Source organism: Perca fluviatilis, chromosome 15 (assembly GCF_010015445.1).
Source record: "Perca fluviatilis chromosome 15, GENO_Pfluv_1.0, whole genome shotgun sequence".
Classification (NCBI taxonomy): Eukaryota; Metazoa; Chordata; class Actinopteri; order Perciformes; family Percidae; genus Perca; species Perca fluviatilis.
In genome coordinates this window covers 10928018-10942809 of record NC_053126.1, presented here as the reverse complement: position 1 = coordinate 10942809, position 14792 = coordinate 10928018, and the positions used below count along the sequence as shown (strand labels likewise).

Below are 14792 nucleotides of genomic sequence, written 5' to 3'. Positions count from 1 at the left end.
GTCTGAATTATTGGCTGGATGTGTCCACTGCCCTCTGGGGAGTACATACAATCAACAGCGTTGTGCTAAATGTTTGGAAAAGCAGCTATTCAAATTCAAGTCCTGAGTCAAGTTACCCATGTAATTCCATACTATTGAAAGGTCGAGATCAAACCTTTTAAGGGAAATGTGTAAAGAAGCAACATTAAATAAAGCCTTTAAGAGAAAATAAATGGAAAGTATTTACAAATGCAAAACCATTATTTGTATTTTTCACATTTCCTATGTTTTAGGCTTAACATGCATTGTCTCAAATAGCTGATTTATTGCCATAATAGAAGGATTATCTTCTACACGTCTGACAGTAGAAAAATTGTGGTTACACTCCGACAGGAGTTGTCCCTATGGTATGGCAGTCTGTTAATGGTCGGTCAGCTCTTCTCAGGACTGTTAAAGCAGCACACAGGTCTTCTTATCTTTAAACGGGTTGGACGAGGCAGCGATGCCGGTGAGCAGAGGGTCACTGCGCCTGTGGTCCTGACAGTACCGGACCAAGTCTGCTGCTGTCAGAGAGATCTGCTGGGATAAAGGTGGTCAGGGTGGCATTTCACAGGAATTCAGACATGACAAAACTATGTGCCATTGAATGTTAATAATACATGGAGCATGTCAGTACACTCCATATATTCTAAACTATGGAAATCTTCCAATGACTGATCAGATTATTCAGATTCTTACATACCTTTATTCTCTCCATGCTTGCCTCCAGCTGAAGTTGATCCACCAGTTTTTGTGCCTGAATAACACTGTTGCTACTGCACATCTTTCCTGACATGGCCTTCAATATAAAGACTCAGCAAAAAAAAATCCTTCAATATCTGGACTCAATATGCTTCTTCAAAACCAAAACGAGCAGCAGGAAAATAATTTTGTGCAGAATCCCAAGAGTCAGCACAGGTTGTGCAGGAGTCTGGTTAGAGAAGCTCCTCACTTTTCTTCCTCACCTGTAGCCCCTTTTATTCACTGTTGGGGAGAGTTCAAAGGCTCTGTGATATGAAAGGTCATACAGCACAGTGGTGGAAATGTCACAAACATCACACATCACTTCACAGAGCAACCACTGATGAAAAGATTATTAGCCAAGGCATTATGCTACATGCTTTTTGTCTTTAAGCTACAATGTGTTAACTGTTGCTTGAGTATTTCCCTCGTTTTCGTAATTTGAAGGCCTACTACTGTAAGTATTGTAATTGTAAAGCTACTCCTAAAAGCTGCAGTCTCTACTTTGTAGAGTGACATTTAACCTTTGAAACACAATAATGTAAAATGTCATGCACTGTTTAAAACAACCAGCTTTTTTTTATGGAATAATTTAAACCACTTTTGTGCAGCTCAAATAGGTTTGGAGCATCAACTGTTAATGTCAAACACAACAATAATGTAAAGCTCGAACAGAAACCATTAAGTCATTTTATTTTGGATACAAGCATTTACCCCATCATTATTTTAGGAATTATGGATGACTGATATTTTATAAATAAACATTAAAAAAATCACGTAACCCCTGCAGTACTCCAAAGTACCCCTAGGGGCACGTGTTTCGAGCACATGGTTTGGGTTATTGTTTGGTTATGTTTGTCCTTTCGCACTTTCCGTAGTGGGATTTTACCGCTGGCGACCAATGCTGGCGACCCATGCGTTGTCTGGTTGTTTACGGTAATGGTCTTCAGTAACGTTTACGGTCTTTCTTGTGCCCGGTGACAGCAGTTAGTAGATACATAACCATCTTAATCAACTCACGTCTCTTCAAGAATAGGTAAGGTAAAGGTTATGTTTTCATCTCCATCTGCAAATGTTCAATCATGATTGAAGTCGGTCGATAGTGACAAGACAAGCTCACAGTTAGCTTGTCTGCTAGTTAACATCGTATCATAGCCTAAATAATGTAGCCTTCAATAAGGGACTCCAGTTTTTGATACATTTGCAAAAAATGTGTTTTCACTTTGTCATTATGGGCTATTGCGTGCAAATAAAGTTAAAGTAAATGTCTATTTTAACCGAAATCTCTAGCACAAAACACTAAAAGTGAAGGGGTCTGAATGTTTTTCTAAAGCCACGGTATAACGTAGCTATGCATTGAGAGAGTGAGGGTGTATTAAAGTTGTGTTATGAATTATGACCAAAACATCGATCAAGAAAACAGTTCCCATGAACACACCCCTGTGTGCTTCCTCTGAATCCTCTCTATCTATCGCTTAGTGTCAAAGCTCGCCCTCACCCAGAGGCCTTCTGGGTACTTCAGAATGCTTTGTAGAGTTTACAAAATAGGGTTTTTCTCAGCTGTTACACATCAGACACATGCTCAGTCATGGCTCAGTTTTTCCGTACGCCAGTCAGAGCAGAGCTGCTACAGTCGCCACAGACTGAAGAGAGATTACATACATTATTACCCGATCTAGGCTCTACTAGGCATCCCCTTGATGATAACCACATCACTAACATGTTCTTTTTGTTTTTGCAGAGAAGATGGCAGACCATGCTCCTTCTGTTGCCATGGAGGCCGTCCTTAAACCCAGTTGCGACCTCCCAATTGACATGCAAAAGATCAGAGGCTACGACTTCAACCAGGGGGTGGATCTCCACGCAGTGCTGAAGTCCTACATCAGCACGGGCTTTCAGGCCAGCAGCATGGCCCTGGCCATCCAGGAGATCAACCTCATGGTGAGAGGAATGGATGTGTAACGAAGGTTATAATGTAGAAAAGTAACAAACACAAAGGGTTGTCGTGAGGTGCTGATCACTTGGAAGTAAACTTGAAAGTAAGTGTCACACACAGGCCTGAGGGCCGAGACGTCATCTAAATAAACTAGAGTAATGCATATGGAGCCAGAGTGTGTGACACTTTTTTCTTACTTTTATTTGTAACTACGGTTTCATGTGTAACTACCGTTATCTTACATAAAGCACATTTTCTAATTTACCTCTGATAGCCATGCAGATAGTTTGACTTTTATTGACCCAGGGTTTGAGATATTAGTCTCTGTGATTTGTTCCTTTTTCTTCCTACCCCAATACAATGGAGGTGAATGGGATTTCATTGGTGGGGCTCACAGTACTAAATAATTACAAATAATACAACAGCAGGTTGGCTTTCTAGAAACAAAGTACTTGTTAGTCTGGAAAACGCTATACACCTCACTGTATTTTTATTTTTTTGGCCTTAATTTTGGCAATCCGTGCAGAGGTAGTCTATATCCACAGCATTCCACTTCTGGGATGGCTCCGTTGCCGACGAAAATTCCTCCAGATTTCACTCATTTAGGCCAGATATCTGTTACCCTGGGACTTCTTTGTGTTGGTTGATTTATGAGGACTATGATTATGCTCTGTATGGCGCTTAGCGCCGCCCATGACAATTGTAATTGGTTTAAAGAAATGCCAATAAACCAGAGCACGTTTTTCTTCTATCCCGGAATGCTGCGTGGACTGGCCAGACCCTCCTTCGCAACACTGTGGAGGAAGGTCTGGCAATGCGAGACTAGTGCAGAGACAGGAAATGTGGGGAGAGATAGGGGAATAAAGAGGCAAAGGCCCTCTTCTTCTGGTGGACCACCATGGAAACTTATTTCGAGAAAAAAAAGATGTAGGATAGTGAATGGTAAGAGAAAATAATGATGTGATCCCGTTTAAGTTGAGCCGTGAATACACATATGATGTGCGTCAAAATGACGATGATACAGATTCAGAAGCCTATGATCAGTCTGCCTCTGATCATTTGTAATGTTGGCCATTGTTGTCTAATGACTCCACACCCACAGATAGAGAAGCGTCTTGAGCCAGTGGAGGAGGGTGAAGGAAAAGAGTCTGATGAACACCGCAGCAAGTCTGGCTGCACCATCTTCCTGGGTTACACCTCCAACCTTATCAGCTCTGGAGTCAGAGAGAGCATCCGCTACCTGGTAGAGCACAAAATGGTACAAATTCATAAACTTGTCATTGTTACATCACAGGTAACTCAAACTCAAACAACCTACCAGTTTGACAGCGGGACTAGTTTCTCAGAATCTGTTTTGTCTCTCTGTGTTAGGTGGATGTGATCGTAACCACAGCTGGAGGCATAGAGGAGGATTTCATCAAGTGTCTGGCTCCCACGTACTTGGGAGAATTCGGCCTGTCTGGCAAGGAGCTCCGCCTGAGGGGCATCAACAGGTTCGCAACCAGGTTTTCTCAGGCAGAAAAACGCTGAGGGGGTGCTGGGGAGTGCTTCATCCCAGCGCTTTGAAGCGCCGCTCGTAGGGTTTTGTTGTCTATGACAACGACATTAACGTTAGCTAGGTAGCTAAACTAAAGCTACGGTAACAGAGGCCTGACTATAGGGCTGGGCAATATATTGATTTTATATCGATATCGTGATATGTGACTAGATATTGTCTTAGATTTTGGATATCGTAAAATTGTAAATGGCTTAAAGGGATGGTTCGGAGTAATTTCACCGTAGGGTCCTTTGCACCATACGAGCTGCATTTAAGTAAAGTGATGTCATTTTCTGAACCTACTGGACTGTTCTAGCTGTTCTATTATTTGCCTTTATCCACTTAGTCATTATATCCACATTACTGATGATTATTTATCACAAATCTCATTGTGTAAATATTTTGGGAAAGCAATAATTGTCAACCCTACAATAGCTTTGCAATATTGATATCGAAGTATTTGGTCAAAAATATCGTGATATTTGATTTTCTCCATATCGCCCAGCCCTACCTGACTACACAGCTAACAACAAACATACTCGCGTACACGCTGATAAAAGCACAACACTCACCAGCAACATTCAATGTCCCGCCGATTTGCTCCCACAAATGGGCTTTTCTGTCAAAGGAGCAACAGTAACAACACCAGCGCTTTTCTAAACAATTCAGAGATTTTCAACTAGAAGTGTCAGAGTGGCCGCGCTGAAAAAGGCAGAGCGCTCAGAAGAAAGACGCTGGGTGCAGCGCCTTTTGCCCTACATGGCCGCATGCATGAACAATCGAAAAAATATATAATAGGTGTGCTGTATACTCATAATGATAAAGGACATGATGCAGGGTTTTGGCAGGCAGGTCATCTTTAGAAGTCCTAGCCTATATATCAGATTCACTAACTTGTTTGTTTATGTCTGGTCCCTGTTCATCCCCTTCATCTCTCCCTCCTCCTCTGTCCTTGCTGGATGTAGGTTAGGGAATCTGTTGGTGCCCAACGACAACTACTGTAAGTTTGAAGACTGGCTGATGCCCATCCTGGACCAGATGCTGTTGGAGCAGAACACAGAAGTGGGTCTCTCTTATTAGCGTATTGTTTTGTCTATTGCACCCAGCACAGTTGTATGAAATAGCAGTACTTCTTAAGCCCAGTTCAGGCCAAAGGTTCGTGATGAGTTGAAACTTGCAACTACATGTGACGCGCCGGTCTGCAACCTCCTAAAACCCGCCAGTTCACACCAATGCGCAATTTCTGTAGTTTACAAGCGTACTTCTGCTATTGGCTGTTAAAACAGGTGACGTCTCGCATGTTCTAAAACCAGCCACTGGGGACTTGACCAGCTGAGTCGCAGGCGACGCCGTCAGCTGGCTAAAGTTGTGCTGAGACGGGCCAGTTCAGACCGCTGCAACCTTTCCCTGCGATGTTCTCAAACCGTTTTGTCTCGTCACGAATCTTTGGTTTGAACTGGGCTTTAGTCTGATATCCTCTCATAAAACACAGTTGTGCAGTCAGGATGTTCCAAACTCTCGTTTTATAATATTGTCTACATTATGTAATATTTGACCTTTATTATTTCAGGGCACCCGTTGGACTCCCTCCAAAATGATCCATCGGCTTGGCAAGGAGATCAATAATACAGACTCTGTCTACTACTGGGCGTACAAGGTGAGTCCTGCTTTATATTGGTAATGTATTACATCATAAGGTAACCAAAAAGTCAAGAAAAGCTAAACCATTCAAGACACAAAATCAAATTGCTTGAAATTCTGACAATACAGCTATAAGTATAAAATAAATGTGCCAACCATAGCAAGTTGTTACTTCAAAAATGTTATCCAATATATATGGATTATGAATTAATTGTGGTTCCTGTGTCTTTGTAGAGTGGTTGGTAAGCTTGTTAGCAGTCGTGACATCAGTGGACTAAAAAAAACGTTTTGAAACTGATGAGTGAACTTGCTTTGATTCTGCTTTTTTACTCACTTCACCCTGCTTCCCAGCCTTACTAACTCTGTATAATTTGTACGTACAGTGTGTTTTTGTCTATACATAAGTCATTAAATATGCCGTATAGAGCCCGACCGATAAAGGATTTTTAAGGCCGATATCGATACAAATATTTGGTGATTTAAAAAACCAATATATCGGCCAATATATATATATATATATATATTTTTTAATCCAGAAACGCGTAACAAAACATAAATAGATTTCCCTAACATTAGTTATTTGTAGTTATTTATGAGTCCTCACTAAAATAATATGATAATGCAGTTTAAAAATAAACTTGTTTGTTTTATTGTCACCGAAGAACATCAAAATATATTAAAGTTCTGATAAATAAAATGTATAACTTTACTTTAAGATATGAAACTTAAAGGGTTAAACACAGTGTTGCCAACAGGGACGTTGTAGAGTGCCCACTGGTGGACAAACTATGCAATCCCAACACTCATAAAATGGTTGAAGGGTGTTTTGTCCGTTTTTATTTTATTTTTTAAATATTCATTTATCGGTCATTATAAATGCCGACACCGATAGTTTGGAAAATGCCTAATATCAGCTGATAATATCGGTCGGGCTCTAATGCCGTATTATATTCTGTTTCAGAATAACATTCCAGTGTTCAGTCCTGCTCTGACAGACGGCTCTCTGGGTGACATGCTCTACTTCCACTCTTTTAAGAACCCTGGCCTAGTTTTGGACATAGTGGAAGGTAAAAACAACATTACTGCTAGAGAACAGGATCACTGTAGCTGTCTCAGTGTTATCTGTTGATCATGTCAGGAATGTGGACTCTATTTCAGATATTCGCAGATTGAACAGCCAGGCGGTGTTTGCCAAAAGGACGGGAATGATCATCCTGGGAGGAGGGCTGGTCAAACACCACATATGCAATGCTAATCTTATGGTAACTAACTTCATGTTTATTTCCACATAACATGTTTATTTCTTACTTTAGTACTCTACTACATGACTTCACATCAGTTTTTACAAACAATTCTGCATATAAATTGAATTTTTTGCAGGATGTAACTGTGCATTTAATCAAATACTGTGCAATTTTGAGGTCCTTTATTTGAGTATTTCCATTTCATGCGCCTTCGTATTTCTATTCCACTACAATTCAGAGGGAAATATTTTACTCCACTACATTGATTTACCAGCTTTAGTTACAAGTTACTTTCCACATTTAAGATTTTACATGCAAATAATATCATGAGCTTATAAAATAGGATCATCATTGTTATAGATTAAACTACCAAACAGCAGCTATATAAAATAGTTAAAATATTATTCTCTTCCAGCTATTAAAAAAAATTAAATAATTATGAGTACTTTTACTTTTGATAATTTAAGCACATTTTGCACTAATGTAGTTAAGTGACTTTTTCCAATGCAGGACTTTTACTTGTAATGGAGTATGTCTATAGAGCACTAATGCTACTTTTACATTAGTAAATGACTGTTGGCCATGAACATTTTTCTTTTTTTAAAGATTATTTTGGGCTTTTTCCACCTTTATTTTTGACAGGACAGCTAGGTGAGATAGGGGAGAGAGAGGGGGAAGACATGCAGGCAATTGTCACAGGTCGGATTTGAACCCTGGACCTCTGCGTCGAGGCATAAACCTCTCAGTATATGTGCGCCTGCTCTACCACTGAACCAACCCGGCCACGGCCATGAACATTTTGAGTGAAATTGTGCAAATCTATGACAAAGTTAAGAAAAATATTGTTGTCCACTCTATATTTACACATGGATAGTAATCTTTGATTATACATGGATGCCAACTACCTGCCATACAGTACAGCCACTGGCAAATTCCATAGGCAAATGTAGTCAGCAAAGCAAACCTCCTCAAAACCTTTTTCATCATCAACGTGCAAAACCTGTTCATCTTCTGACACGCTGTCTCTCTTCTGTCTCCTTCCAGAGGAATGGAGCTGAGCATGCGGTGTTTGTGAACACGGGTCAGGAGTTCGATGGCTCTGATTCTGGGGCCAGACCTGATGAGGCTATATCCTGGGGCAAGATAAAAACAGATGCCACACCTGTGAAGGTACTGACATTTATACCACCAATATTAGCCTTGACCAGACCAAGACTAATGTCAACATTATGTTTCATTTATTACAATTATATCCTCAGATACTCTTTTCTTAGAAGTCTTCCCTTCTTCTGCTTCAGTTAGTTATTACATATATTTCCCAGTTGCCTTTTGGCAGTCTCTAGATAATGCACCTGAACTGTTTAAAACGTGGACTATTCTTGCTCTTTAATGGTGATTGGCTGACACCAAACATTAAAGGTTGCTTTCACACAAGTTCTGTAGACTCGGTGTGATTCGGGGGTGAAGTTGCAACATTGTTGCATTTTTCATTTGGTCTGGTTAGCGTTCAAACTGCACAATTGTCAAGCTCACCTAAACATTGTAAACAAATGTCACGCTTTGGAAACGGTCATGTGAAGCTCATCGACACTTCCTGCTCTCAGAAATAATGGAGCCAACACCAAATTTATGGGTTTTATGTTGTTTTTTTGGTGTTTCTAATATTTTCGAAGAAGGCGACAATGTGAGCAGCTGAGAAGACGGCGAAAAAGGAGAGGGCAGGCCCTGATGAGAGAGAGAGAGAGAGAGATGATGTGTTACACAGACGACGAGCGATGTATGGCCTTAAGTTATGGATTTGAAAGTTATCATTTGGTAAATCATATACAAGTCCATAAATTGGGTGCAGGGTTGAATTAATTTAAATCGCAGGCTAGTAAATTAACAGTTTTTTGGTTCGCTTCCTATATTTGATTCGGATCGCGTTCTCACCTAATGTGAACCGAACTCTAGTGCACTTGGAAGCGAACCAAGACCCCCGTTTTCAAGCGGCCCAGAGTTTGGTTCACACCAGAGTTCAAATGAGCTTTCACATCACCCCAAATGACCCGGACTATCCGACAAAACGCCCTCCAGCTCAGGTGTCAAAGCATCCTGACACTAACTGTTGATAAAAAGTTGAAAAAATTCTCATCTAATCTCATCAAACATGCTGTGACACTGAGGCAGCATTATGCCAGTGTGAGAGATTTGAAAAGAAATCTTACTAAACAACAGATCTGCTCCTGAAATTAGGTTATATGTCAGTAGATGTTCATATAACACACTTTAAATGTCCCATGACATGGGAATTTCACTTTATGAGGTTTTTTAACATTAATATGCGTTCGCCCAGCCTGCTTATGGTCCCCCAGTGGCTAGAAATGGCGATAGGTGTAAACCGAGCCCTGGGTATCCTGCTCTGCCTTTTGAGAAAATGAAAGCTCAGATGGGCCGATCTGGAATCTTGTCCTTATGAGGTCATAAGGAGCAAGGTTACCTCCCCTTTCTCTGCTTTGCCCGCCCAGAGAATTTGGCCCACCCATGAGAGAGAGACATCATGGCTTTCAAATGAGCAAAGTGGCAGTTGGTCAAGGCAACATGCCCACCCTCCACCTTGCCCCCCCCCCTCTCCTCCTCAATAGCTACAGACACAGAAATGGCACATCCTAAGGAAAGCTCATTGTGGGACTGGCTCTAGTGGCTGTAATTCTGCACCAAGGCTGAATTTTTGAAAGTGACTTCCGATACAGTATTACGTGACCTATAAGGTCTATATAAAAGCATCCAAAGAGCACCATGTCATGGGACCTTTAAAAATAGGCATAGCATCTATGATACATTGCATGGCACTGACCATGTGGATCTATGGATCTAAGTTTTATCTCTATTAGGAAAAAAATAAGAGACATTTTCCATTTGAATACAATTTGTGGTGGAAAATGTGTTCACACATCAGAATTGGACTCTGGAAGCAGGAAAAATTATGTTTCTAACACCTTTGGCCTCAAGGTGGCAGTGTCTGCACAGTGTACAATCCAAGGGTGCAGTGTGGCATCAAAGCAACAACACATAAATATAAAAGGCAGGGACTGGAATCAGTTTAGCGTAGTAAGTGTGTAACACACCACAAATATAACCTTACAGAAAAGTGATACACTGCTCCGTTCTTTGTTCCCAGGTGTATGCAGATGCCTCTTTAGTCTTCCCTCTGATTGTTGCCGAGACCTTCGCTCTCCACGCCGACAAGCTGACTGCTGGCAAGAATACAGATTAAATGGTCGCCCCCCCTTCAGTGCTCTGTTAGAAACGACCAGCTTTCTTCCTTTGGATCTTCCCTTGTTGGACTAATTGCATTGCAGATATCAGTTTGATCTTTTAAACATTTCTGTTGAAAATACATGGTTAAGGATTGGCAACTTTAAGAAGCAGCATTACATACAATGCTGCAATTGAAAACCTTATATACTGGGAGTTAGTGGTGGGGGTTTCCTGTCTTAATGCTTATGAATGAAAATGTTTACTTAAAACAAGTACAGTCCCTTTCTATTCAGATAGCTGAAATAGCATGTAGCATAGCTATTGCATGTACCAAAGAGACATCAGGTTTTAGCTGTGTGTGTGTGTGTGTGTGTGTGTGTGTGTGTGTGTGTGTGTGTGTGTGTGTGTGTGTGTGTGTGTGTGTGTGTGTGTGTGTGTGTGTGTGTGTGTGTGTGTGTGTGTGTGTGTCACACTCATGAGGGAATGTTATTTAAGAGTTTTGATTTATATTTAAGTTTAGTTGTGGCATGCCACATCACTTGTATATTACCTTATTGCTTCTCAGTATCTACCTTCTTGTCACTGTTACAGGATGGAAGATGTGCCTGTATAACTTAATAAATCATAAATTAATAATTTCTTCCCATTACAAAAAGTCTTTGTGCAGTAGTGTTTGAGCAGGCCACAAGGGTTCCACCATGTGACACTTTAATTTCACATGACTGTGTCAGAGCACATAAGACATTACTGCTGATCTGTGAGGACAAATTAATATTTTTCGAGAATTAAAGTTTGCAGCTCCTCAGTTGCATTTGAAACAACTGAACTGCAGAAAGTGGCCACTTTATTTGCTACACTTATACAATCTAATGCAATTTAAATGCTCTGCCATAAAGTTTATCTTTTATTATAATGTTCAGCTTTTGATGATGAGAATCCATCTATATTTTTTTATTATTGAGGCCATAGTTAAAGGTGGTTTTATTTACATATAAGGGAGCATAATATTAGAAACGTGTAAATATAATGCAGTCTGGTCCATTGCCACCACTAAATATGATCTCAATGCTGAAACTTATCATGTACACACATTTAACACCTCTGTGACACGATCAACAAAAACAGAACATTATAGGCATAATAAAAGTAGACTTCATGCCAGAACGCATAAAGTGGACACTGAGTGTATTTACCTATTTTATAAGCCTTCAATTTGATAACCTTTGTTTTGTTTTGTAATTGAGAGACCTTCTGTAAACTCTGATTCAGCTTTCAACCTTTTGAAATTTCTCTTCTTAATAAACAGACAGAACTTAGCACTGTGTTCTCCATTGCACTTTGAGTTTGTCAAAGTGTAAAGAAAAACAAAGTTGTAAGCATCTCATTCACCTACAAGTGGTGGCAAACTTGCTCAACGACAATCCACTGAGAGGCGAATGCTGCTTCAGAGATGAAAGGATGTCTAGTGAGATCCTCCAGTCACCTTAGTGCTATTAGTAAGATCCTCCCCTCCAATCCCCTGAGGGGCCCATAAGAGCATCACTACTCCTGCATGTGTGGTTAGTGCTGCGACTCACAGCTCCTTCCCCTTTTAGCTTTCTTCAGCAGAATCAACCGCATAATCTAGTAACAATGTTAAAGCCATTTCCCATCACAATACATCAGACTGCTATTGTGGGAGTGGATATTTCCTCTGGCTAATCACTACTCCCATATCCTTTACACACAGTCACTGTTACACTCACAACCCAGTTATATTTGCAGACATTGGAATGGAAATGTGGGTAGTTTTTGTGTCAAAAGTATATATCATATATTCACTTTTTTCCTAGAGTTTAAAGTGTCAGTGTGTCTTGTTTTTTTTTTTTGGAATGGTGACCTTTTCTTTTTTGGAAACAGAGATGGAGAAGTGGAATTGGAACTGGGATAAGGTCAACTTTCCCAAAACCTCAGCCCCATGTCTCTCTCTCTCTCTCTCTCTCTCTCTCTCTCTCTCTCTCTCTCTCTCATTCACACACACACACACACACACACACACACACACACACAAATTGGGCGTTTCTGTCTTGGTACAAACTGCTTTTCCATTCAGTCCTTTTATCATTTCCTATTGGCGGTGACACTGTGTGAGTGTGTGTTTACCCAGGGCTTGACAGTTAAAAGATTAATTTAAAAGGCAGTGGTGTATGGATTCTCAGCCCTATAGAGACTTATGTTTGCTCGGTGCTTAATGGAAAGATAACAGAAATACTGAGAGGACTGAAAAGAGTGAGATAGAGTGTGTGTGTGTGTGTGTGGATGAGCTGTAGTCACGCTATGATAATATTGTGTGGCGCCTGCACAGAGCAGACAGTGTTTCCCCCCTCCTCCTTCTGCGGAACAATCACTACACTGTGTGATGTGTAGGGCCACAGCAGTCATAATGGCAATTATGTCGTCTCCCGGCCAGATTGGGAGCTTTTTTTTTTATGGAGAGAGAACCAAAGAGGGAGAAAGAAGAAGGAAAAGACAGAGGGAGAGTTGACCTGCTTCACAGCTGCAGGGTGGGGTGGATCTGTGAGTAGGGCTGGGAAAAGAAAGGAAATACACAGTGGATAGATTTGTGCACATTTGCATATATATCAATTTAAAAGTGTGTATGCAAGGGCATTATTTCCCCTGGGGATAGGTGGGGACGTGCCCTCACTTTTCAAAATCCTGTTGTTTTTCCCTGCTACTTTTTGTTGTTTCAGGTTTGTTTTTTAACTGAAGTCTCTGAACAGTGTCCTCATAATGTCCAGCCACCATATTCCAGACAGCAGAAGAGAAGTGCTGATAAAAATGTGGATGTATTTGTCTGAATCACCTTCAGTTATATGCTCACAGGAATTAGCTTAATGTGCACTTTTCAGACTTGTTTGTCATGGGATTTGCCTCACGGGCTGCACAGTGCAAACAGCGTTTTTTGGGTAAACATAAATGTAATCTATATTTCTACAGTTAATATTCTCTTAATATGCTCAAATTCAACAGTAAACCACAAATTTATGCCCCCCCACATGGCATATATGTATTCTAGTCCTGGCTCCTTATCTCCACCTCTGTTTACCTGTTATGTTGCCACAGGAACTCCCACCTCTGAAGCCTATTGGCCAACCTGAGCAAGGTGCGGCAGGTGAGGGAGTGGAAGTGCGTGGGTGTAAAGAGGGAGGGGAGGGGGGGGGAAGACATTTGCAGAGTGAGGAGGGGCTGGGCGAGACAGAAAGACAAACATTGAGATAAAGAAGAGAAACAATAGAGCAATAAACGTATAGAAGGCGGGTAAAGAACTGCATTAAATGGACGAGAGAAGTAGAACATGAGTGATAAAAGGGTGACTTTTACATCTACCTCGCGCTGCTTTCTCAAACAGGAAGTCGCCAGTTGAACCGCCGTCTCCTCCTCTGACGCAGCTGGCTGAGGCTGATGACGGCCATGTGTCACTGTTGCTCTAGCAACCACCCCAGCAAGGACAAACATCCGGATAGATGTCGTGTCACTAAATCTGTTATAATGTTAATACATCCATGGTTACAATCGTAGTTTAACCATTAGCGCACTGTCACCTGTGGTATCACCAGTGGTAACCAGTAACATAGTTTTCACACAGTATCTTATATGTCTGTAAACCATAAATAGCCTACATTATTAAAATAGTAGCCTAATCATATAGGGAGAGCCGGGACGATGAAACATTCCAGTTTTCTCCGAGTGCAATGATGATAGACAGACTTCCTTAGGTCAAAACATAGAGCGTGTTAACCTCCTTCTATCCGCCAAATATCTTCCTGTTATTTCCTTTTATCAGGGAGTTACAGGCGACAAACGAGTTTTGATGGTCCAAAGTAAACTTCATTAGCGTCCATAAAGGTTCGACTACATGCTTATTCAGTGTTCTCCACAATCCCAGACTTTCATATTGCATGCTTGTTTACATGGAAAGGAAAACAGGCTGTAATGGCATAATGTCTATGTCGGGACGATGTCCCGCCCAGGCTGCAACTCCATGTATTTTAACGCACAAATATCTGTGTTTATACAATAATTTATGGAGGACACATGGAAAAGCAGTTTTAGAAAGATGAAAAGTGCCCACCATGTAGGGGGTCGAGTTTTCCCAGCCTATATGGAGACTCTGTTCTCTCTGGAAACCCCGAGTTGTCCAGAAAGCAGACCGAATAGCCTACTGTGCCAACCAGATCAGGCTAACGTGTGGATGTTACGGGAGAGAGAGAGAGAGAGAGAGAGAGAGAGAGAGAGAGAGAGAGAGAGAGAGAGAGAGAGAAGCTTCTGTATACAGGGGGATGTATGACTGCTGCAGTACTATTTGTCTATTGTTTATTTTAATTTATTATTTTATAACATTACATTATTACATTATATAGATTGCGTACTAATGCACTTATAATGCATTTTT

At 40.9% G+C, this 14792-nt stretch overlaps 2 protein-coding genes across 2 annotated transcripts; one reads left to right on the top strand and one right to left on the bottom strand.

The window, feature by feature from the left end:
• Positions 1-77: 77 nt before the first annotated feature.
• On the bottom strand, positions 78-1002 carry LOC120575143 (guanine nucleotide-binding protein G(I)/G(S)/G(O) subunit gamma-12-like). Its single transcript, XM_039825784.1, has 2 exons — positions 722-1002; positions 78-555 (listed from the first exon to the last, which is right to left on the bottom strand). Exons 1-2 carry the CDS (start codon positions 812-814, stop codon positions 430-432), a joined length of 219 nt encoding a protein of 72 aa, XP_039681718.1. The 5' UTR covers positions 815-1002; the 3' UTR covers positions 78-429.
• Positions 1003-1642: 640 nt separating this feature from the next.
• On the top strand, positions 1643-11012 carry dhps (deoxyhypusine synthase). Its single transcript, XM_039824607.1, has 10 exons — positions 1643-1795; positions 2501-2700; positions 3798-3953; positions 4067-4188; positions 5198-5294; positions 5803-5889; positions 6835-6940; positions 7032-7135; positions 8162-8287; positions 10278-11012. Exons 2-10 carry the CDS (start codon positions 2506-2508, stop codon positions 10371-10373), a joined length of 1089 nt encoding a protein of 362 aa, XP_039680541.1. The 5' UTR covers positions 1643-1795; positions 2501-2505; the 3' UTR covers positions 10374-11012.
• The last annotated feature ends 3780 nt before the right edge of the window (positions 11013-14792 follow it).